The 23251-nt window shown below is 39.4% G+C and overlaps 1 protein-coding gene across 1 annotated transcript; it reads left to right on the plus strand.

The window, feature by feature from the left end:
* The first annotated feature begins 2685 nt into the window (after positions 1–2685).
* On the plus strand, positions 2686–22949 carry F11 (coagulation factor XI). The gene is made up of 15 exons (XM_043454639.1): positions 2686–3004; positions 3883–3938; positions 6405–6567; positions 7852–7958; positions 8855–9014; positions 10642–10751; positions 11461–11620; positions 14397–14506; positions 14600–14762; positions 14852–14958; positions 17735–17903; positions 18982–19157; positions 19953–20048; positions 20748–20887; positions 21437–22949. The coding sequence occupies exons 2-15, from the start codon at positions 3884–3886 to the stop codon at positions 21596–21598; spliced, it is 1878 nt and encodes a 625-aa protein (XP_043310574.1). The 5' UTR covers positions 2686–3004; position 3883; the 3' UTR covers positions 21599–22949.
* Positions 22950–23251: the final 302 nt, after the last annotated feature.

Consider the following 23251-nt stretch of genomic DNA (forward strand, 5'->3'; position numbering starts at 1 on the left):
TACAAGGGGGAACAGAACCAGCATTTCACACAGTAAGAGCGTCAACAGACTGAGATGTGTGTAAGAGGCTAAGAGGGCCAGAGGCTGGCATGACTTAAGCTTCACGAGGGCAAATGGGCAGGGAGGCGTGGGGCAGCACCGAGCCGGGAAGCCAGCACTGAGCTGCCAGCATAGGAACCCACATAACGCCCAGCACATGTACACATCTGATATGAGGTTAGTCCAGGGCGGCTCCAGCATCTGTCTCAATCCTCACCGAGGTATGGGAAACCTCTAAGGTGTACTTAAAATTTATTAAAGTGGGAGCCACTTTCATTCACATCTCATACATTATAAATGGGCATTCATGTCTAATGAGTGAGGACGTCTTTATACTCAAGATGAAGCAATGGCGGCCCAAAGAGGTAAAGAGACTAGTTCAAGGTCACCTGCAAGGACAGAGTCAGGACTAGGACTGGCATTCATATCCTAGGTGAAAGTTATGACCAACCTAGACAGCATATTAAAAAGCAGAGACATTACTTTGCCAACAAAGGTCCATCTAATCAAGGCTATGGTTTTTCCAGTAGTCATGTATGGATGTGAGAGTTGGACTATAAAGAAAGCTGAGCACCAAAGAATTGATGCTTTTGAACTGTGGTGTTGGAGAAGACTCTTGAGAGTCCCTTGGACTGCAAGGAGATCCAACCAGTCCATCCTAAAGGAGATCAGTCCTGGGTGTTCATTGGAAGGACTGATGCTGAAGCTGAAACTCCAATACTCTGGCCACCTGATGCAGAGAGCTGACTCACGTGAAAAGACCCTGATGCTGGGAAAGATTGAGGGCAGGAGGAGAAGGCGACGACAGAGGATGAGATGGTTGGATGGCATCACCGACTCGATGGACATGAGTCTGAGTAAACTCCGGGAGTTGGTGATGGACAGGGAGGCCTGGCGTGCTGTGGTTCATGGGGTCGCAAAGAGTTGGACACGACTGAGTGACTGAACTGAACTGAACTGATGTATCCTAGGTCCGTATCATGTTGTATTATGAGGAAGATAAAAAATGACAGGAGCACGTACAGCCATCATTCGCTATTTTCATTATCATTTAAAGCAGCGGTTCTCAGTTGGACACACTCCCAGCCAGGGGACTTTTGGCAATATCCACCTAGATGATGTGGGTACTAGTGAGTAGAAGCCAGGGATGTTGGTAAACAACCTACTATGAACAGAACAACTCCTCAGAACAAAGCATTATCTGGCCCAAATATTAGTAATGCCAGGGTTGAAAGGTCAGTATTAAAAGAGAATGAAAAGGGACAGCAAGGAAGAGATTTCAGGACATGGGAGTCTGTGCTTTTCTTCAAAGTGAATCTTGATAAGAAGGGAGTGCCAAGAGAAAGCTGATGTTGGCTGGGACTGAGAAAGTGCCCCTGTGTGTTTTTCCTGTCCCAGACAGAGAACTTTAGACCACCAAGGATTCCAGCTTCTGACTTATCCTTGGGTCTCTCTAGACCAAGTTCTGGATTTTTCCTGAGATTTTGTCCAGTAATTCCATATTTTCATTAAGTTTCAAAAGCATTCTGTTTCACTGTGGGAGTAGGGGGAGAGAAAACTTTAAGATAAAAGCATTTAACATAAGAATTCTAATGTGCAAAACATTGGTTGAAGAGAATTCTTAGAATACTTGGTGTCTATATGAAAAGAAGCTCTGTTTACTATGGAAGAGTTCCTATGCAGGTAAGACTCTTATTCTATTTTCATTTGAATAGACAAGAATATTTCAGAATCCTTATATTATTTCGAAAGCTTTAGAAATTTCACTAATTTAGTGAGACCAAATTTAGGAAAATATTATTTGGTGTCCCAATGATGTATATCACTTGTCAGAGTCTTTCTGTTTCTCTCAATAGAGTTGGAGGCTTATCATTATAATCTTTGTACTAAGGCTTTAGGATAGAGATAGGGTTTCATGAAGTAAACAGTACAAGGATATAAGGACCTTACATAATTTCATGTATCGGTTTTCCACAAAAAGCTTTCCTGGCATAAATTTGCTATTCTATGTTTGAACTGCAGAAAAAAACAGTGCATTATAGACGTATGGTTTTTGTGTAGCTGAAATGTACTTTTATTGTTATTTATTTATTTTTGGGCCTACCGCATGGGATCTAGTTCCCTGAAAGTGAAAGTGTTAGTCACTCAGTTGTGTCAGACTCTTTGTGACCCCATGGACTGTAGTCCACCAGGCTCCTCTGACCATGGGACTCCCCAGGCAAGAACACTGGAGTGGGTTGCCATTTCCTCCTCCAGGGGATCTTCCCAACCCAGGGACTGAACCCACACCTCCTGGGTCTCCTGCATTGCAGGCAGATGCTTTACCACTGAGTTACTAGTGCTCAATACAACTAATCCTCTCTTTCCAGGTCTCCAAGGAGGTAACACTGTATAAAGGGAAATGGGCTTGCAAAAGAGCAGGGATCTACAATCGGCCCCACCCACTCCACAACCCTGGAACAGCTGAGTTGCAATTCTCTACTGTTCCAAACATCAGTAAGTTCATCAGACTTCCCTTGTTTTCTTTTCAGATGATGAGACTCCAGTTAGCCTGGAATTAATGATTAACAGTTGCTATTTGAAAATGTGGTTAAGTGCAGCTTTGGCCAGCAGGCATCCTCATGTTGAGTTTGCCCAGTGGTTAAGGTACATGGGCAAATTTAAGTTCTCTAAGCTTCTCTCTGGGTCACTTGTTTGAATACACAGTAAAGCAAGAGAGAAAAAAAAATCAGTGTATTGAAAAAGCAAGCACCTCTACCAGAGTACATGTTTGACGTGCAAAGATTTTAAGGACTTTCACAGGCATTCTTCATAAGGAAACAGTGTTACATCACACTGGGAATCAGTAAAAGTAAATATTAAAGTTAAGTGAACAGTACCTGCAAAAACTCATTTAGAAGAGGATGGCCATTTTGGAAGACAAAAAACATTCTTATTAAGAATTGCAACAAACAAGGTGTTTCAGGTATGATTTCAAAAATTATCATTTAAGATGTCCCTCAAACAATTATTCCTTGAAGTTTCTTTTTCTGTGGAGTTAAAAATTTTTTACGATAGAGAATAAAACATGTCTGATTTAATATTTTGGAAGTTTTTAGTTAATATCCATAAGCAAGGTGGGAGGAGACTGCAGAATGGAAGAAGAGTAATAGTTTGTACTCAGTAGCAAGTATTTTAGAAATTACAAAGATATTCAAGAATAATATATACACATCAGAAGATGATCTGTCTCATAGATGTTCCTTGAGACAGGAGAACTGTCTCAAGTTTTCCATAGAGATGTCAATTCAGGGCTTTGTGGGGATAAGTATGTGTGTAGAAGACCAAGACAATCTAGGAATATATTTGCAATCTCATTTTAAAAATAGAAAATTTTAGAAGTAGAAAATCAGTTATAGCTTCTTTGATAAATTTAGAAAAGAAACTTCAACAATGGAAAGAAAGGAAATGAATTGGAAGAGAAGATAAACATGGAAAAATTGAGATGGAGAGAGGGTCAGATAATCATGAGAAATGTTGGATTAATAGTGAGTTGGAAAAAAAAAGTAGTGAGTTGGAGGCAAAAGAGAGGGAGCGAAGGAAGGAAAGGGGACAACCCTTCTCTCTAACTCCTTGGTTCCTCCCAACTGTGAACGTGTTGACCACTGCACAAATAACCATATTGAAGAATATTCTAGGATTGGGGGGAAGATAAAATTCAGCACTATGATAAGGAGCTCTGTGAACACTATTGAAATATTTACTCCTTTCCCTCCAAATTTCTTATAAACTCTGATGTCAGTAAATCAATTACAAATTCATGTCTTATGTGCTAAACATATGCACATTTTTCATTTTTTGTAGGATGACTTTATTATATCAAATGGTACATTTCACTTTATTTGCCTCAGTTGCTGGTGGTAAGTAGACTTTTATATTTAGTGTGGGCTGGAAATAGCTTGGTTCCCTGACTTGTGGATTAGAAAACAGGAGGGCATAAACCCCAAAGGGAAAATCACACATTGTCTTATTAATATTTTATTTAAGAAGGTCTAGTGGTGAGTCTAAACCTGCATAGTAATTACCATCAAACTAGTAATGAGTGATAATGATATTTTGAGATATCTGAAACTGTAGAGTTTTCAAATCTGCTATTTTTATTATATAAAGGCACAGGTCCTGTGGACACTAATGCATTTTGCTCTTATACTAGTCATAGAAAGATATGCCATATTTTAGTTAGAAGTTAGTGAAAATAAAGTTGGAATTTCTCCCCATTAAGTCCATGGACTACATAATCCTATAAGCCTCTAGTGATAATTTCTACTGTTCTTTACCTATGTACTTTTCCACATACTTACTGACATGTTGATTATTACTGTGATAAAATTACTTATTTTTAGTTTTACTTATTTTTTTGTTGCTACAATAAGTTTGAGTTATACTTTGTTCTGCTCAAATATTTAAATTTTTGTTTTATATATATATATATATATATATATATACACACTTATATATTTAAGAAGACCAAGGGTTGTATCTTAGTATTTGTCAAGGAAAATATACCAAGATTAAAAACTCCAATACATTTATTCAGTGATTAAATAATAATGACCTAAAAATCCAAAATCTGGAATATTAGATGTTTCATTCTAGAAACAGAAGAAAATTTCAATTTTATGTAATTTAGTTTTGTTTGTATTTTTAACTTATTTATGGTTTCAGTGGAAAGTGAAAGTGAAGTTGCTCAGTCATGTCCGACTCTGCGACCCCATGGACTGTAGCCCACCAGGCTCCTCTGTCCATGGAATTCTCCAGGCAAGAATACTGGAGTGGGTTGCCATTTCCTTCTCCAGGGGATCTTCCTGACCCGGGTTTGAACCCGGGTCTCCTGCATTGCAGGCAGATGCTTTACCGTCTAAGCCACTAGGGAAGTCCTTCAGTAGAAGGGGCTTCAATAATTTTTCCAAGAGTCTAAAGTTTTTGTTACTAAAATGACCTATTTATTTGTTTGGTTTTGTTTTATTAACACATAATTGATGTACAGCACTGTATATGTTTAAGGTTTACAGCACAATGATTTTCCTTACATACATCATGAAATGATGGCCACAATAGATTTAGTGACCATCCATCATCTCATATAGATACAACATTAAACAAACAAAAAAATGTGTTCCTTATGATACAGTCTCATAGGATTTACTCTAACGTTCACATATAATGTACATCAATGTTAATTATATTTATCATGTTGTACATTACATTTCTGGTACTTATTTATCTTATAACTTGAAGTTTGCATCTTTTGACATTTTTTTTTTTTTTTGGCCATGCCATGCAGCATGCAAGGTCTTTGCTCCCCAGCCAGGAATCGAACCCATGCCCTCTGTAATTGCAGCACAAAGTCTTAACCACTGGACTGCCAGGGAAATCCCCCTTTTGACTATCTATATCCAATACCCTTTTCCTCCAGTGACTGTCTCTGGTATACACAAATCTGATCTCTTTTTAAAAAATGTTTGTTTTGAAGGTATAATTGATGTACAATGCTATGTTAATTCCTAAAAACAAATGAACAAACATAATGAAACAAATAGAGTCATAGAAACACAGAACAAACAGGTGATTGCCAGAGAGGAGGTGGGAAGGTGAAGAGAGAAACAGGTGAGGGTGATTAAGAGGAACAAACTTCCAGCTGCAAAATAAATGATTCATAGTAATCAACTGTCCAGTGTGGGGATATAGTCAATAATTATGTACTATCTTTGTATGGTGACTGATGGTAACGAGATTTGTCATGATGAGAAATTGAAATGTACAGAAATATCCAATCATTATGTTGTGCAACAGAAACTAACCTAGTGTTGTAGGTCAACTGAACTGGTCCATTTAAAAGAGTGAAGTAATGTGATACCTTATCCCATCAAGGGTCATCAAAAGCTACCCAAAGCTGTAGGTACACAAAGTTGAGTGGCTACCCAAAGGCTACACGGAGCCTTTGTTTCACACAAGCGTGGCGTTTAGACACAGAGAAGCGGTGGGGAAAGGAAAAGCAGAGACCATTCTAGACCTGGATGGGGTCCTAGAGGGCATTTTTGCCAGAAAAGATCTAAGAAACAAATCAGTTACTCGCAAAGCACCCACATCTCCAGACAATCACTCAGAAGCACCATTCTATTGAGACACACATGCCATTTTATAATTTTCTTTTCTATCTGTGGCTGCTTATCCAGTAAACTAAAAGTGTTGATGGCCCTGATTTCTAAGTTCTGACATAGTTCCTGTTAACTAGACCTATTTCACTTGCCTTTGTGAGATTATTACCTGATCGGACATGTGCCCCAGAAAATCCAAAATCACACGTGTCATGTATTACAACCTAGAGTGTGTGACCACGCTGTTCCAAGATGCCTACTTTAAAGGAGGAGACGTCACTGTGGCTTTCACGCCAAATGCCAAGCACTGCCAGATCATCTGCACCCACCATCCAAGATGTTTGTTCTTCACTTTTATGACTGAATCATCGTCAGAAGATCCTACCAAGTGGTAAATGTTTGCTTTTCTACATAGAGGATTAGATTGTATATGACAGACAATTACCAACAATGAATAGTCACCTACCATTTTATAAAACTTAATGTGAACATTGGAAAATGTATCTTTGTTCAACTGAAATATTAAATATTTACAGGAGAAAGAGCAGCGTTTAGGCAGGGCAGGGGGAACAGACATGCCCCTCAGTGTGGACTTTCCAACTTCTCTTGTGGTCTCAATATTAATGATACTCTCTGTCTGATTTTTTTCTACTTTAAAGCCAGTTCATCATTTTGTTCTTTACCTTTCATTGATTATTGATATTTTATATTATTCAAATTAGTACATTTCCCTCAATGATGTTATTAGAAAAAAATTCATTGTTTATAAAGGTAATTTGAAAGAATAGTACAATGACTTCATATCATCCCAATACTTTTTGCCATTTTTGTCTTCTCTATCATCTATGTGTAGATGTCTAACCATTTGAAATAATTTGAAGCCATCATAATATTTCACCCTTAAATATTTCAGCATACATTATTGTACACAAAAGACATTAAAAATTAACGAGAATCCCTTTATATCATCTCAGTTGTCCTTTCAATGTAATTTACAGCAATTAACCAGAATCTTATCAAGATTCACAAATTACATTTGGTGGTTTTGGCTCTATAGTCATATTCTTAAAAATCTTGGGACATTCCACCGACCATTTTTGTTTTCACACTGAGTTTAACATTTAATAATAAAGCTTTACTGCAGAATGACATTATCAACATCTTTATGCACTATTGCTGCATTCAGAGTATTTACATAGTTCCCTGAACTTATAAAATTTACTATTCTAGAATTTATGACTGAGGTTGGCAAAGTTTTTCTTAATAGGCAGAAAGTAAATATCTTAGACTTTGTGGATCCAATAGCAAAATCAAGGATATTATATAAATACTTATATAATGATTCAAAATATAATCATTGAAAACTACAGAAACCGTTCTTAGCTCATGAATTATATACTGAAACAGGCAGAGAGCTGCATTTAACCAAAAGGTCATAGTTCACCCACTCCTATTTCTTGTTTGGAAGGAAAATTTTATGTCCTCTTTCCAATGTCAGGATGTTGGAATGAAAACCAAACTCACAGTCTCTTAAGAAATATTTGTTTTGTCATGAGATAGAGGAGTTTTTTTCCTTCTCTTTGACTCTCTGTGGGCTGACTTTTAAGATCCATTATTTTAAAACATACATTTTCACCCAATAATGTTATTTCTTTAAAAAAAAAAAAAAAAACAGGTATAATTGCATCCTGAAAGACAGTGTTACAGAAACACTGCCAATGGTGAATATGACAGGAGCAATTTCTGGATATTCTTCCAAGCAATGCTTGCACCAAATAAGTGGTAAGATGTCTTTCTAGAATTGATATTTATTAGTTACTGTGATGTATACATGTAGTTACACCAGCTATGGTTTTATGGCTATAAAATAAAACCCTGCGATACTGAAACAAAGCCTCTCAGTGAAGTACCCTTCACATAGAGTAAAAATGAGCACACATGCATGTCTTCCCCACCACTGCATTATGTTCTGCTTCTGCTTAATCACTCAGTCATGTTTTTGACATTTTGTGGCCCCATGGACATACCCGCCAGGTTCCTCTGTCCATGGAATTTTCCAGGCAAGAATATTGGAGGAGGGTGCCATTTCCTACTCTACAGGACTTTTCCGACCCAGGGATAGAACCCCTATCTCTTTTGTCTCCTGCATTGGTAGGTAGATTCTTTACCACTAATGCCACCTGGGAAGCCCCACCCTATTACAGTTCATTAATATTTATCTCATCAGACACATCCAACTACATCAGTTCATCATTCATTTTTCCCCCCTCCTTTCCAGCTTAAAGTTTTATATGAAAGTCCTTATTAAATATATTAATTCAAATCAAGGAAAGCAGCTATAAAGGTTGAGATGACACTTGCCATAAGAGTGAAATAGATACTAGTATAGGTTAACTAGTGAATCAGTCCATTAGTGGAGTTAAGGAGACAAGAGAGGCCAGTTCATAAAATTGAAGCAGAAATGTTCGTCTCATATTGCTGCAATGTAAGAAGGACCCTGGCATTCTCTTACTGTTTCCATGGAAGAGTAGGAATTAAGCAGATTAAAATGAAACTAGAGGATTTCTGAGAAAAAAATCAGTGAAAGAGTAAGTCTGGAGGAACAGTGGCTGAGATTGAATTATCAGACTTGACCCCAGAGACTGGAAAATAATCATATATTCTGATTTTATTCCCAGCTTGCAACAAAGATGTGTATGTGGACCTAAACATGAAGGGAATGAACTATAATAGCTCTGTTACCCAGAGTGCTCAGGAATGCCAAGAGAGGTGTACAGATGACACGCATTGTCATTTTTTTACATTCGCCACAAAACACTTTCCAAGCATAAAGGATCGGTGAGTGAGCTGTGGGCTGATGGAAAACAAAATGGAATTCTTTTTTTTTCCTATCAACTTGATGTCAAATTTTATTTTTAACCCATACAAGACAATTCTAAAAATACTAATACTATAGATTTTTTGGTGAAAAATGTATTTAAAGTTTAACTTGGATGCACTTCTTTTTATAATACAGAATCAGCCTTTCAATGACACTTACCAAAAATGTTAAATCCACCTCCTAGCTAATTTATTATTGTTGCTGTTCAGTCTCTTAAGCTATGTCTAACTCTTTTGTGACCCCATGGACTATAGCCTGCCAGGGTCCTCTGTCCATGGGATTTCCCAGGCAAGAATACTCGAGTGGGTTGCCATTTCCTTCTCCAGGGGATCTTCCTGACCCAGGGACTGAACCTGTGTCTGCTGCTAATTTATAGAGTGCTACATTTTTTAACTGGCAATTTTAAAACAGTTGCAATGGTCAGTCAGTTCCATTCTCAGCCTAAAGGATGTTACAGTCTGAACTTGTAGAATCAAAAAGAAAAACCTACTTAGATATCTTCCCAAATAACAGTTCCCCACCTGAGACAAAGTAACTGAAACCAGTGTGAAATACTTTAAAATTTGTCCCCATACTAGATTTTGAAATATTCCAGGAATAAATCTATTATGTAAAAAATATAAGAGGATCTGATTTGAACCTGATTAACCTCTTTTCTCTTAAGAAATATTTTTAGGGAAAATATCATTAACTTTTTAATTTAGAAATATTTGAGATATTCTGGATTTGTATAGGGAACTACAATTATCTGGAGCTCCCCTGGTGACTCAGGGGTAAAGAATCTGCCTGCAATGCAGGAACCATAGGAGATGTGAGTTCAGTTCCTGGGTTGGGAAGATCCCCTGGAGAAGGAAGGGGCAAAGCTCTCCAGTATTCTTTCCTGGGAGATTCCATGGACAGAGGAGCCTGGCAGGCTACAGTCGATGGGGTCGCAGAGAGTCGGACATGACCGAAGCGACTTAGCACACACACGCACTATGCTTATCTGAAATCCAACAATGAAAGAAGAACTCAAAATGACTAGTATTTGGATTTTAACATTCCGGTCTACACACTCACAAAAAGGAGATGAGAGGAAATGAAGTGTCAAAGATTTACTTGAAGAAAAGCAATGGATGATAACACAAGATGAGGCTCTCAAATCAATAATTAAGATTTTGTGGTTTATCTTTAGCTCAGCTCAAACCCACCTTTTTACATATTTTATGTGTTAAGATTCAAAGCAAAGTGAACAGCAAGTCAGGACATCGGGAGTTGCTAAGTATTATTTGAAAAGTTAAAATGCTAAAATTGAGACGAGCTTGAGAAGTCTTTAATTCCTACATCCCCACTCTTGATGTCACTACCCATCTAAAGCTGTCATTTTACTGATGAAAAAACAAAACTGACAAAATTCACAGGACCACCAGCTCCCAGCAGAGACGGGACTCACGAGCTGTCTAGTCTCTCAGATCAATGTTTTCCGAGCAATTCTTTAGCTTCCATGCGCAGGCCATCTCTAAATGTGAATTTTTTATTATCTTGTATTTTTCCTTACTTGCATTTGGAGAGATAAAATATTTTTCCATTTTGGTCTTTATTCAGTAACATTTGTCTGTTGAAGAACACCCAAACAGGGACACCAAACAGCATAACGAAGCTCCGTGAAGTGGTATCTGGATTTTCTTTGAAGTCCTGTGGCCTTTCTAACCTGGGTAACTACTATTTTCTTAATGAGGTAGTTTAGCCATTTAATGCTAATGATACGTACAATGGGCCTTACTTAGGATACCAATTTGGGCTCACTGATGAAAAATGGACCCATTGACCTTTTATCTTCCTCGTGAGAAAAAATTCATTATGTTCTATATGATTAAAATTTATGTTGGAATTTAAAGCTTAAAACAATCACTTCACAGTTATCCTAATTTTAAAAAGTGTAAAAGATCTTGGGATAAATAAATCTTTAAAAGTTACTAGTAAGACCTTGTTTCTTTACAGCAGTTTGAGGCTCGCAGCAAAATTGAGAGGAAAGGATAAAGATTTCCCTTTATTTCCTGCCCAGACACGTAGTCAGCCTCCCCTATTACCAGCATCCCTCACCAGGAGGTACATTTGTTACAACTGATGAACCAACATCATAATCACATCATAATCTCCCGAAGTTCACAGTTTACATCACAATTCACTCTTGGAGTCGTACATTGTATGGGTCTGAACAAATACATAGTGGCATGCTTCCATCATCAGAGCACCATTCAGAATATTTTCACTGCCTTGAAATTTCTCTGTGTTCTGCCTGTTCACCCCTCCCTCATCTCCCAAAAAATTTTTATATGGAATTTACGAATACTGTGAGTGGGGTTTTACCTTTACCAGTGCTACCAATGAACTGACCTGAATACGATTTCTTCTGTCATGCAGCTTGTATTAGGGACATTTTCCCTAGAACGGCGTTTGTGGACATTACCATCGACACTGTCATGGCCCCAGATCCCTTTGTCTGTCGCAGCATTTGTACTCACCATCCCAGCTGTCTGTTTTTCACCTTCTTGTCTGAAGAATGGCCAACAGCATCTGAAAGGTAAGGAGCTAAGATTAAGGGTCATGTGTTACCTTTTAAAACAGTTGATCAAAACCCACCCTTGAAAATTCTAAGCAACTACAAATTTTATCTAAATGTCTGTCTAGAATAGACAAAAACTGCAAGGAAGAATCCTAGCTCCTCTCTTTCCATTTCCCACTTACTGACCGCAGGACTGTTGCTTTTCTTTAGGTTAGGGAGGTCTTTGCCTTCAGCAAAAGGAGAGAGACAGAGGATGAGATGATTAGATAGCATCAGTGACTCAATGGGCATGAATTTGAACAAATTCCGGGAGATAGTGAAGGACAGGGAAGCTTGGCGTGCTGCAGTCCATGGGGTCCCAAAGAGACGGACACAACTTAGTGACCGAACAACAATGACAAGAACGAGAGAGTTGCTAGTTCTGAATAGAAGGAAGAAAATAATGATAGTCACTGAGAGGTATCTCAGGCCAATGCCTGGTTTAAGATCATTGACCCTGGAGTACAAAAGGCTGGAAATAGCAGTGACCTGTCAAATCCAAAGTGGAGAGCGGTGGAAACGATGGCCTTCATCAAAAGAAATGGGGATAATGGTGGAGGAAGCTTTGAGAATTTAGGCCATTTCCCTACTGATGGATATTAACACAGGAAACTGTAATAAAAGCATGGGAAATTGCTATGATCATCAAAAGGATGTTTGTTGCCCCCATTAACAAAATTCACTTAAAAAATCATCTTAAGACTGCTTAAAAATCTAGATTGTAGGTATTATCTGAATCTGAATTCTCAGAGTCCTTGGCATTTGCTTGACATGGCTGTTCATTCCTGGGGAGAGTGTCCCCCAGAGCAATTCAGCCAAAATAAGCCCTTGAACTCCTGTCCATCAAGCAAGACTGTTTTTTTATCGAGGGAGTGAAAGGTTGTTAGGGTTAGGGTTAGGGGTAAGGTTGTTGCTGACACATGAAAAGACGCCGGGATTCTTGGCCTCTGGAGGAGAAGAACTCAATCCGGGGCCAGAGACGAGGCTTGATTGCTCAGAGCTTTTGTGTAATCAAGTTTTATTAAAGTATAGAGGAGATAGAGAAAGCTTCTGACATAGGCATCAGAAGGGGGCAGAAAGAGTACCCCCTTGCTAGTGTTAGCAATGGCGTTATATACTCTAATTAGCTATTACAGTGAATCAAAGGGATGTCTGGAGGTTGTAAAGACCTCACTAGACCTACTCCCATAATTTACATTTTAAAATAACAGGATGAGCCAGAAGGTTTTTTCCAGAGACTGTCCTCAAGCAGGATACATTATTGTTATATAATCCTAAGGAATGTAGAGGGGAAAAAAAGTTTGTCCTTTCCTCCTCCTTGAGAATTCCAGACCCCTCTCTCCTTGGGCACCCCTAGACTTATCAACCTGCCTAGGAAATGACTCAGGAGGATAGAACTACAGAAGTATCAATACTAGGTTTGTCACATGAGAATATGTTTGTTACTTTCATGTTCTCAATATGGTTCTAACATGGGGACATGATAAGTACGCTCAATAGACTAAAAACCTTGTACTACTTGGGCCAGAGTGGAAGTAAAAGAGAAGTGATCAGATTGGGATATATTGTTAATGTAGAGCCAGTAAGATTTGCTGATGGATTGAATACCAGCATGAAGGAAAAAGTCAGTGATGGCTGCACAATTTTTGGCTCAAGAAAGTTGGAAGGATGGAAATACCAATGAAGAGATGAGGGAAGATTTCCCACAGAGTTGATTTCCAGAGGGAAGAGGTGTCTGGTAGTCAATGAGAAAGAAATATTGAATTGGCAGTTAAAAAGAGAGATTTAAGTCAGTGATTAGGTATCCCCAGCTGGTAATTAATGCTGCTGAAACTGATGAGATCATCAAAAAATTGAACAGAAAGAAGGAGGGCAAAGATTGAGCCTCAAGGCATTAAAAATTTCAGAACTTATAAAGATGCCTTTGTAAGGCGTTATTTTGTCTTAATCATGGTTCTTTTTCTTTCATATTCCATTTATAAAATTCCCAATCAATACCTATAAGAGGAGGTATTTGATCATCATTACAGGGTGAGAGAAGAACATGGGTGCTACAAGCCAAGGCTTGGCCTCTTAAATTCGAATTAATGAATATTAAATAAAACTAAATCTTCATTTCCTCAGCTGTATTAGCCACATTTCAAGTACTCATCATATGGCTGGCTGGTGCCTGTTGTAGTGACTAGCATGGATGCGGAGTGTTCACTTCGTTGCAGAAAACTCTGTTGGACATCACTGACCCGGATTGGGATTTTGTGGTTAGGAAAGGTTACTTCTTCGCAGAGAAATGCCGCCTGGGTGTGGAGCCTGCATTTATCTCTGTCTGTGGCACCCCACTCCAGTGCTCTTGCCTGGAAAATCCCATGGATGGAGGAGCCTGGTAGGCTGCAGTCCATGAGGTCGCAAAGAGTCGGACACGACTGAGCGACTTCACTAAGCCTACAGCAACTCTGAGTCGGAGATTTCTAGACAGCATGAAAATTCTTGGATGGTTGAGATAGTCTAGGAAAGTTGAGAGAAAGGAAATGAAAAAGGAAAGTGCTAGGAACGGTGATGTTGAACAGAGCAAGCTCAGAAAATTTAGAGGCAGTTTGGAAAATTTGTCTGCAACCTAGAGTCTGACTCGGTATACTTTCAAAATGGGAACGCCTTCCCTATTAAATACCAACAGGAACTGATTTCTATATGCACTATGAAAATGTCTTCTTTGATATGTTTTACATGGTGCCTCTTTACTTCCCTTTTTCACTCTTAGAAATCTGTGTCTCCTTAAAACATCTTCAAGTGGATTGCCAAGCGCACGCTTTAGAAAGAACAAAGCCTTTTCTGGTTTTAGTCTACAAAACTGCCGGCACAGTGTCCCAGGTAATCAGTGCAAGCTCTTTCTTCTGATTAAGGTCAACAAATGGGTGAGAGGGTTTTGCATTTCACATCCCAATATGTGCTTCTGCTGTCCAGTGTTCTGCCATTCTTCATTCTATCGCAACACTGATTTCTTGGGAGAAGAACTGGACATCGTAGACGTGGACGGACATGAAGCCTGCCAGAAAACATGTACCAACAGCATCCGCTGCCAATTCTTTACCTATTCTCCATCTCAAGAATCATGCAACAGAGGGAAGTAAGACATATGTCAAGTTCCATAGACGCTCCTGTCCCAGCTTGTTGAGAGATGCATTATGTTTATACCATTTTGCTTCCAACCTGCAGGGGTAAATGCTACTTAAAACTTTCTGCAAATGGATCTCCAACTAAAATACTTCATGGGACAGGAAGCATCTCCGGATACACGTTAAGGTTATGTAAAATGGATAATGGTGAGTTTAATGTCACTTGAAAAAAGTAATAACCTGAAGGAATTATTTTATACTGAGTATGTCATGACTAAGAGAATCAATAATCGCCACAGAGGGGAGAAAATTAGTACAAAAATGAATCTAGTTGCAATTTTCTGTTATTTTCACTGCTGTCAATCAGGCTGACCTGTTTTAAAGGTAAATATTGGGCTTTAACTGAACTCTGCATTGCCTGGCATTAATTAAATATATGTTATAATCCCTGGGTCAAGAAGATCCCCTGGAGAAGGGAATGGCAACCCACCCCAGTATTCTTGCCTGGAGAATCCCATGGACAGAGCAGCCTAGCCTGGTGGGCTATAGTCCATGGGGTTGCTAAGAGTCAGACACCACTGACATTTTTCGCTTAAACATTTTATAAATGTTTATAAACATTTTATAAAAATTTGATACATTTATATAACCAGTATTTCCTGGTGAGGCTCAGGCTTAGGTAACATTTTTATGTCTGTTTGTTGATATCAAGGTCAATGATCTTTCTTATTATCCTTTATAATAGAAATATCAACCAGCATCTTAATTAGTCATTTTCTTTCTATTTGTTGTTACTTGATCTTTAATTGAAATATAAATAATCATCTTATGTTTGGAAAATTATGTTATCTATGCAAGAAGTACTCAGTAACTCCTTCTCCAGGGCCTTCAAATTTCCTGCAAGTGTTTATGAGTATTTATGAATATTAGCAAAAGTTACAATAAAACCTTATTAACTTGTAACAATGAGTATGAGAGAGTGGAAATAAAAAGATTATCTATATTAAGCAAGACCTATAATAATATAAAAAGGATAATGGCAGATCAGCAGTACTTCCATTCCAGTGGCCAGTTTCTGAGCATAGTAACAAAAGATGGTTTGTAGGCAAAGAAGACTGTCTAAGAGATAGAAAAGGAGCATTCTCCCTACACGCATTCCTCCCTAAATTATCATAATAACCTATGACGACTTTAGTGTTCACTGATTTACATACACTGCATGTTTCTGGACTTTTATCGCTTACTGCCCAATATTACAATGCAATATAAATTAAGTTGCAGCTGAGATTTAATGAGTGAAATGGAAGTGATAATTATGCTTTGTAGTAGATTTCAAAGTATGAAAAACTTCTGTGTCAGAAATACTGGCTGTACTGAGAGGTGAAATAAATCCTGAGGTTCCTAGAACTTGTTTTGTAGAACACGCGATGTTACATTGTGTCCAATATTACCCCTCTAGCTGGGAAATTCTGCCTTCCTAGAGTTTAGAGGGGCTCTGATGGGACTCTGGAGGATTCTATCTTCTTCACAAAGACAGTCAGTTGAGTTGTATCTCATACCTTCTCTGTTTTCCTTAACAATAAATTTACCCAAGACAAAAAGGAGCATTTACAATCTTTCTGTTGTCCTGGTGCTACCAAGCAATAGAAAGGATGCAGCCGATTTTATCGTCAGTAATGGTGACATAGTTTTAAAAAGGGGAGGCAGTACTTACACCCTAAGTTGCAGAATCCATTCTCTACCCTCCTCCCTTCATTATGTTCCTTTCTAATGAATCTATGGACTCTGGTCTCTAAAGGTTGCAGACTATATCAGGTGTAGACTGACAGCCAAACAGAAAATATAAGGTAAAGGAAAATAAAATCTTATGTCTTTTTATGCACCTTCTGATATAAGTGAAATGAATTGATTACATTTTGCTGCATTAGATTAAAAATGTGCTAATATACAAGGGAATATCTGACTGAGATGTTTATATCTTATACTGTCATTGGTTTATACTATAACTTAACTTTCTGAAGACACAGAGCAATTGCCATCCAAAGAAACATCTATTAGTTCAAAATGCAAGGCCAAGCATGGATATTTTCAGCACTTTGAACTGAGAAATGAACACCGAGATCTATAACTCATCTTAACAAGGTCTTTATTTACGTGTTGTTAATATAGCTTAGTTACTGCTGACATATTAATTTTCCAAGTCAAGAAAGGAACTGAGGGGTGAGTTTGAATCAAAGTCCTCGGAAATATCAAGGGTCGCGCATAAAACCCCAGTCTGTCAACAAGACCAAAGGGCAGAAGCAGTTCACAAACAGAAGAGAAGCCAGGTTGGGATGTGGGTGGAGCTGGAGTGACGGGCCCCAGAGGGCAGCTGGGGTGGAGGGCAGTGGGAGGAACTGGACAAAGGCTGCAAAGTGAGTGCACGGCGCTCACCTTTAACCAGTTCTCAAACATTGGTGAGGCGGATCAAAACTTAGGTGGGCAGGGTCCGCTGTCAGAGTTTCTGATTCACCACGTCCAAGGTGGGGCTCAGGAGTGGTCATCTCTCACAAATTCTCAGGTCATGCCTGGGAGGTCGGTCTGGGGGCCACACTTGACAACCATCACTTTAAAAGAACCACTGGGGTTGTTTGAGGGAGGGTAAGCCTCGAAGTCCCAGATGAGGCATTATTTTATTGTTGTTCAGTTGCCCGGTCGTGTCCAATTGTTTGCGACCCCATGGACTACAGCATGCCAGGATGCCTGGCCCGTCTCTATTATTTGAGGCATTATTTGGGGATGTGCAATTACAAGGTGATCCACCCATTCAGGTTTTATGTTCATATTGTGCTTTGCCAACTTGAGTCTAAAGTATCTTCAAGTGAAGGTCACGGTACATTATTGAACCCAGAGAAGGTGTTCTATACCGTGAGCCTGAAGGAATGTAGCTACTGATGGAAAATGAAAATTTAGGAAGCTTCTCACTGCAATCCTTCTGTTGTAGTGTGTACAACCAAGATCAAGACCAGAATTGTTGGAGGAACCCAGTCTGTTCACGGAGAGTGGCCATGGCAGATAACTCTGCACGTGATATCACCCACCCAGAGACACCTGTGCGGAGGCGCCATCATCGGAAACCAGTGGATATTAACAGCTGCTCACTGTTTCAACGAGTTCAGTACCATTGCTGGTTTTACTCCTTCACCACGCTCACACATATATTAATATTAAATCTACTCTAGTATTTTATTTAAAAGATGTAAACTTTCCTATTTGCTAAATTAATTTTCTGTTTTAGTGGGGGGAGAAAAGCAAAAAGGAAGAACTGTTCATATTCTATACCAGCATCAGAGAGGTGCAGGAACATGGCTCCATAATATTCTACTTTTCTGGTTAAATGTATGCACATCCCCAGGGGACTTCTGGTTACTTCCTGTTGAGTATATCACCTTCTGTGCACTGTCGTGGGCTTTGGATTCAGGAAACTCAAAGAGAATTTCCCGCTTCCCGAATGTAATTTCCCATTTATTCTCCCTCTCCCCTCTGACTCTGTCTCCTCCTCCTCCTCCTTCTCCTCTCTCTCTCCCTACCTCTTTCCCCACCCCTCACTCTATTTCCAGACACAGAAAGAAGGGTTTATTATACATCATCATATTGGATTCCCTACTTCAGTCATTTTCATTACCGGCCAAATATAAAAGCTCCATCGAGAGCATACAAAGGGTGTGTATCCCAGGGAATTTTAGTTGACCAGACTTCCTCTTTGCACCGCAGTATCTTCTGGGTTGTTTTTAGACTCAGATTTGTGGTTTTCTTGGTTTATTTTTATCAGTATGCAGCTTACTCATAACTCAAAGATTTGAGGTCAATAGTCTCTTTTAGCTTTTACATATGGGACAGTGGGATGCCAGAAAGTATGAGTGAATTTCTCAGGGTCACAGCCAATCAACAGCGGCACTGAAAGTTAGAACCCAGAACTCTGTGTGTGTGTGTGTGTGTTGAAGGGTGGAAAAAGTATTCATTGATGTTTGTGTGTTTCATATAAGGTAAATGATAGCCCAGGACCTTCCATAAAAGAGGACTATGTGACTGCAAAATCTTAGCAGAAAATCACTTCTTTCTACCTAAAAGCCCCCCACTGGCAGAAAATATTAGCCAAATAGGAATAGTTAGTTAAATAGCACTGTATCGCAAAAGGTTGGGAATTATTTGCTAAAGGAATTCTCTTTTCCTCTATTGCTTACTCCTTAGGGTCGAGTCACCTAATGTATTGCGTGTCTATAGCAGCATTTTAAATCAATCAGAAATAAAAGAGGATACATCTTTCTTTGGGGTTCAAGAAATAATAATTCATGATCAATATAAAAAGGCAGAAAGTGGATATGATATTGCCTTGTTGAAACTAGAAACCGCAATGAATTACACAGGTATGGAAAATTTTAAACAGCAAGTTGTCTAGAGTGATGCCCAGCTTCACACTCCCAGATTCATGGCCTGACCCTGGCAATCCCTCCACGTATTACTGTCATTAAAAAGGGAGTGGGGCTGCAAAGCTCCCCTTTCAGTCCATTAAGACTGAGTGCTGGGAACTTCCCTGGTGGTATAGTGGTTGAGATTTTGCCTTTCAATACAGGGGGTGCAGGTTTGATCCCTGGTCTGGGAGTGAAGATCCCACATGCCACATCCCACAGGCAAAAAAAATCAGAGCATAAACAACAGAAGCAATATTGTAACAAACTCAATAAAGGCATTAAAAATGGTCCACATTAAAAAAAAATGCATATTCATATAAAAGACCGACATGCTGTCCTGATGATTGAATCTATTTTTTTGTGGGGAGGGGTTAAAATGGCAAGTTTTCTTCAGATGCACAGGATGACATGACTTCATAATATATCATAATATTAAAGATGATTTATATCTCCTCTTTAAGGAAGAAAGGATGGCAGGTCAGGAATGATGAAGCAGCTTCTACAGGATCCCAGATCTCATGAGAGTGACAGTTAATGGAGGAGGTTCTCTCTTGTTCCCTCCTCCTTGATGTGTGATAGATAACTCTGAAAGTGAGGGATGAAAACGTATGACAAAGAGGCAAAACAAAAAACCCGAATATAATAAACTGAGAACACACCCTGATCATAGAAAGTGAAGGAAGAGAGTCTTTCCTGGGAAATGTGATGTATTCTGTTTCTGACAACTAAACTGTGATTTTTAAAATCTAGATTCTCAACGGCCCATATGCCTACCTTCCAAAGGAGATAGAAATGTGATGTATACTGAATGCTGGGTGACTGGATGGGGATACAGAAAATTAAGAGGTAAGAAACTATATTTCTCTGTGTGCTACAGCTGAAGACACAGAACACCGTTTAATCACAATGCTTTCTGCTATCTCAAGTTGCACAGCTAAAATGAGAGTAAAATAATAACATTATTCAATTGCAGAAAGCATATTCATGAGGAAGGAAAGGCGAAAATCACCCAAATGAAGATGATACCTCGCCTGATTGGAAATTTTAAATATGACAATCTCTTTAAAGACTCATTACTTTTAATGAAATTTAATTCAAAACCTAGCACTTTTCAGTAGATGTCTTAGGCTGCTATCCAATTATTTTCTCTGGGAAATAATTCCAGTTAGAGCCATAATTAATTTTGAGCTTAATTAACATGAATAAAATGGTACAATAGTGAGAATAACATCTTCTCTACACTCTGTACGGAGAAGGCAATGGCACCCCACTCCAGTACTCTTGCCTGGAGAATCCCATGGACGGAGGAGCCTGGTGGGCTGCCGTCTATGGGGTTGCACAGAGTCGGACACAACCAAAGCAACTTAGCAGCAGTAGCTACACTCTGTAATTACAAAAGGTCTGTGAACTAATCCTGATTTTTTTTTCCTTCTGGATTTTTACATAGGTGTGGTTTTGATTTTAAATATATGTGCGTATATTTAAATTTATATTATATGTATGTGGTTATTCCATATATAAACCAAAAAAAAAATTTTTTTTTAGACAAAATACAAAATACTCTCCAGAAAGCCAAGGTACCCTTGATGACAAATGAAGAATGCCAGGCAGGATACAGAGGGCACAGAATAACCAATAAGATGGTCTGTGCAGGCTACAGAGAAGGAGGGAAGGACGCCTGTAAGGTAACCCTGTCTTCAGCCACTTGAAAAACTCAAATTAGAATGTTTAATGCAGCAAACTTTTTAAAAAATTTTAAATTAATTTTTTTTTACTAATTTATTTATATTTGGCTGCGCTGGGTCTTCGTTGCTGCGCAGAGGCTTTCTCTAGTTGCAGGGCCCGGGGACTACTCCCGAGTTAATGTGACACATGGGCTCGGTCGCTCCGCAGCATGTGAGATCTTAGTTCCCAGACCAGAGATCGAACCCGAGTCCCCCCTGCATAGGCAGGTGGATTCTTAACCACTGGGCCACCAGGGAAGTCCTCTGTTTGGTGCATTTTGTAAAAAACAGTCTTCTGCCAATGAGCAGGGAACACAGTGGATTTGTTTTTTCCTTACCCTAAAATCTGCCGTGGATAGATTGGTGTGGGGGGCAGGTCATCTGCTTCTTTGAAGTTTATTAAAAGGCCAAGACAGAATCTCAGGTGAAATCACTCCCAGGACAATGCATTTAAGATGCGAAGTGTCTGAACTGATCTGCGTGCCCTCTTCTTTTCCCTGTTTGTCACAGGGGGACTCCGGGGGGCCCCTGTCCTGTAAACACAACGAGGTGTGGCACCTGGTGGGCATCACGAGTTGGGGTGAAGGCTGCGGCCAAAGGGAGCAGCCAGGTGTTTACACCAACGTGGTCGAGTACGTGGACTGGATTCTGGAGAAAACGCAAGGCCCTTGAAAGGGTCCTCAGAGACCATTCGACTTCCTGAAGGGTAAATCAGATCATTCCCTGAAGAGGGTTTGGATTTCACTGAAGAAGACACTGCGCCTTCATTTTCCTCCACAGGCTAGAATTCTGAGACTGTAACAGATGGAGGGGTTGGGTATTGGTAAGAGCCCACCAAGAAAAACCAAACTGTCAGGATCCCTAAGCTCCCAGGGTTCTGTGATGATCAGAGTCTGACTTCAGTATCCAGTCTCTGTTCTGCTGGCTATACCTCTTCTAAACCAAAGAAATACTATAAAGATTAAGATATTTAAAGATGAAAGCATAGCCAGATAGACCAGAAAAGAATCCAGTGGCAGCACCAAAGGATCGGGTAGAACTGCTCAAAGAAACCACTGTAAAAAGGTGTGGTAAATGAAATATGGGAAGAGGAGAAAATAGGAACCAAGACAGTCATCATCCATTTGCTAGGTTCTGCGCTCTGTGTATGGGGAACTCTTTTGGGAAGAAAGAACTTAACTGAATTTGATGGCCAGTTTCAGGATAATCAAGAATTCTTGTCGTTAATTTTTAAATGGGTTTGGGTGGAGACAAGCTATGAATGAGTGTGAATGTGGACTCCAGAATTTCTGTAAGGAAAAGGATTAAAAGCAGCAATCCACCTGAAGTGGGTCCTCTGTGCGTGGACTTCATCTGCATTTGACACAGTTTTGGGCACAGGAGGGCTGGTGAAGATGAGGGGGGTAAACTAAAGACTTTCTAAGACAACCACACTCTGTGAGTGTGGGTTCACAAATCTACATTTGTACATGATAAATGTATTGGACAGAAATCAATGTAACATACACCAATCCTACAGGTGAAAATGATTTGGGAACACATGGATGGGTACAGTAGTGTCTTCAGCATTTTCAAAGCAGCACCTTGTAATCTCAGTACTGGGATGTTCCCTGCCATGCAAATATTTACATGGTGATTGTTTTTGATATAGTCTAATAAGCTAAAATTTGCACTATCCCCACCAGTTTTCAATCCATGCCAACAACCTGTGTCAAGATTCTATCTAATATGCACAGTATTGATTGAGCAGACTGAACTGGGGGGAATACGGTGGTGAACCAGTCAATATCTCTACCTTCCTGAAGCTTCCAGTCTGGTTAGCAGGAGCCACAAAAAGAAAATAATTACACATGTATAAAATACAGAATTTTAAATGGAAATGAGGAGGCAGCATAGGGTTCTACGAGAAGGAAGGGGAAAAGAGAATTTGGAGCAGGTTCAAAGATTGGGATAAAAAAGGAATTTTCCGAGGAAGACACAGGAAAAACAAAAGCAAAAAAAAAAGAATGGCATTAAGACCTTGGCTATTGTCCCGCCTCATTAAAAACTCAGGGAAACTGCTCCATTTTGACGAAGAGGCTTGTCCCGACTGGTCCTGCTGGACCCCCTCCTCCCTTCACCCCCTGGGTCCTCCTCATCCTCTCATCTTCTGTTCTTATGGGCTTTCCCCACGGCCTACATCAGACTGTGGCAGAAAGGGCCTGTCCCTGTCCTGTTGCAAGAGACTTTCCCACATTCTGGATAAGGTCTTCGAAATTCACATGTGGAGACTTCACTACTGCCCTAGGCTCCAGCAGCCGCGAAGGGTGGCCCCGTGCTGGGGGC

The sequence above is a fragment of the Cervus canadensis genome, chromosome 31 (assembly GCF_019320065.1).
Source record: "Cervus canadensis isolate Bull #8, Minnesota chromosome 31, ASM1932006v1, whole genome shotgun sequence".
Lineage (NCBI taxonomy): Eukaryota > Metazoa > Chordata > Mammalia > Artiodactyla > Cervidae > Cervus > Cervus canadensis.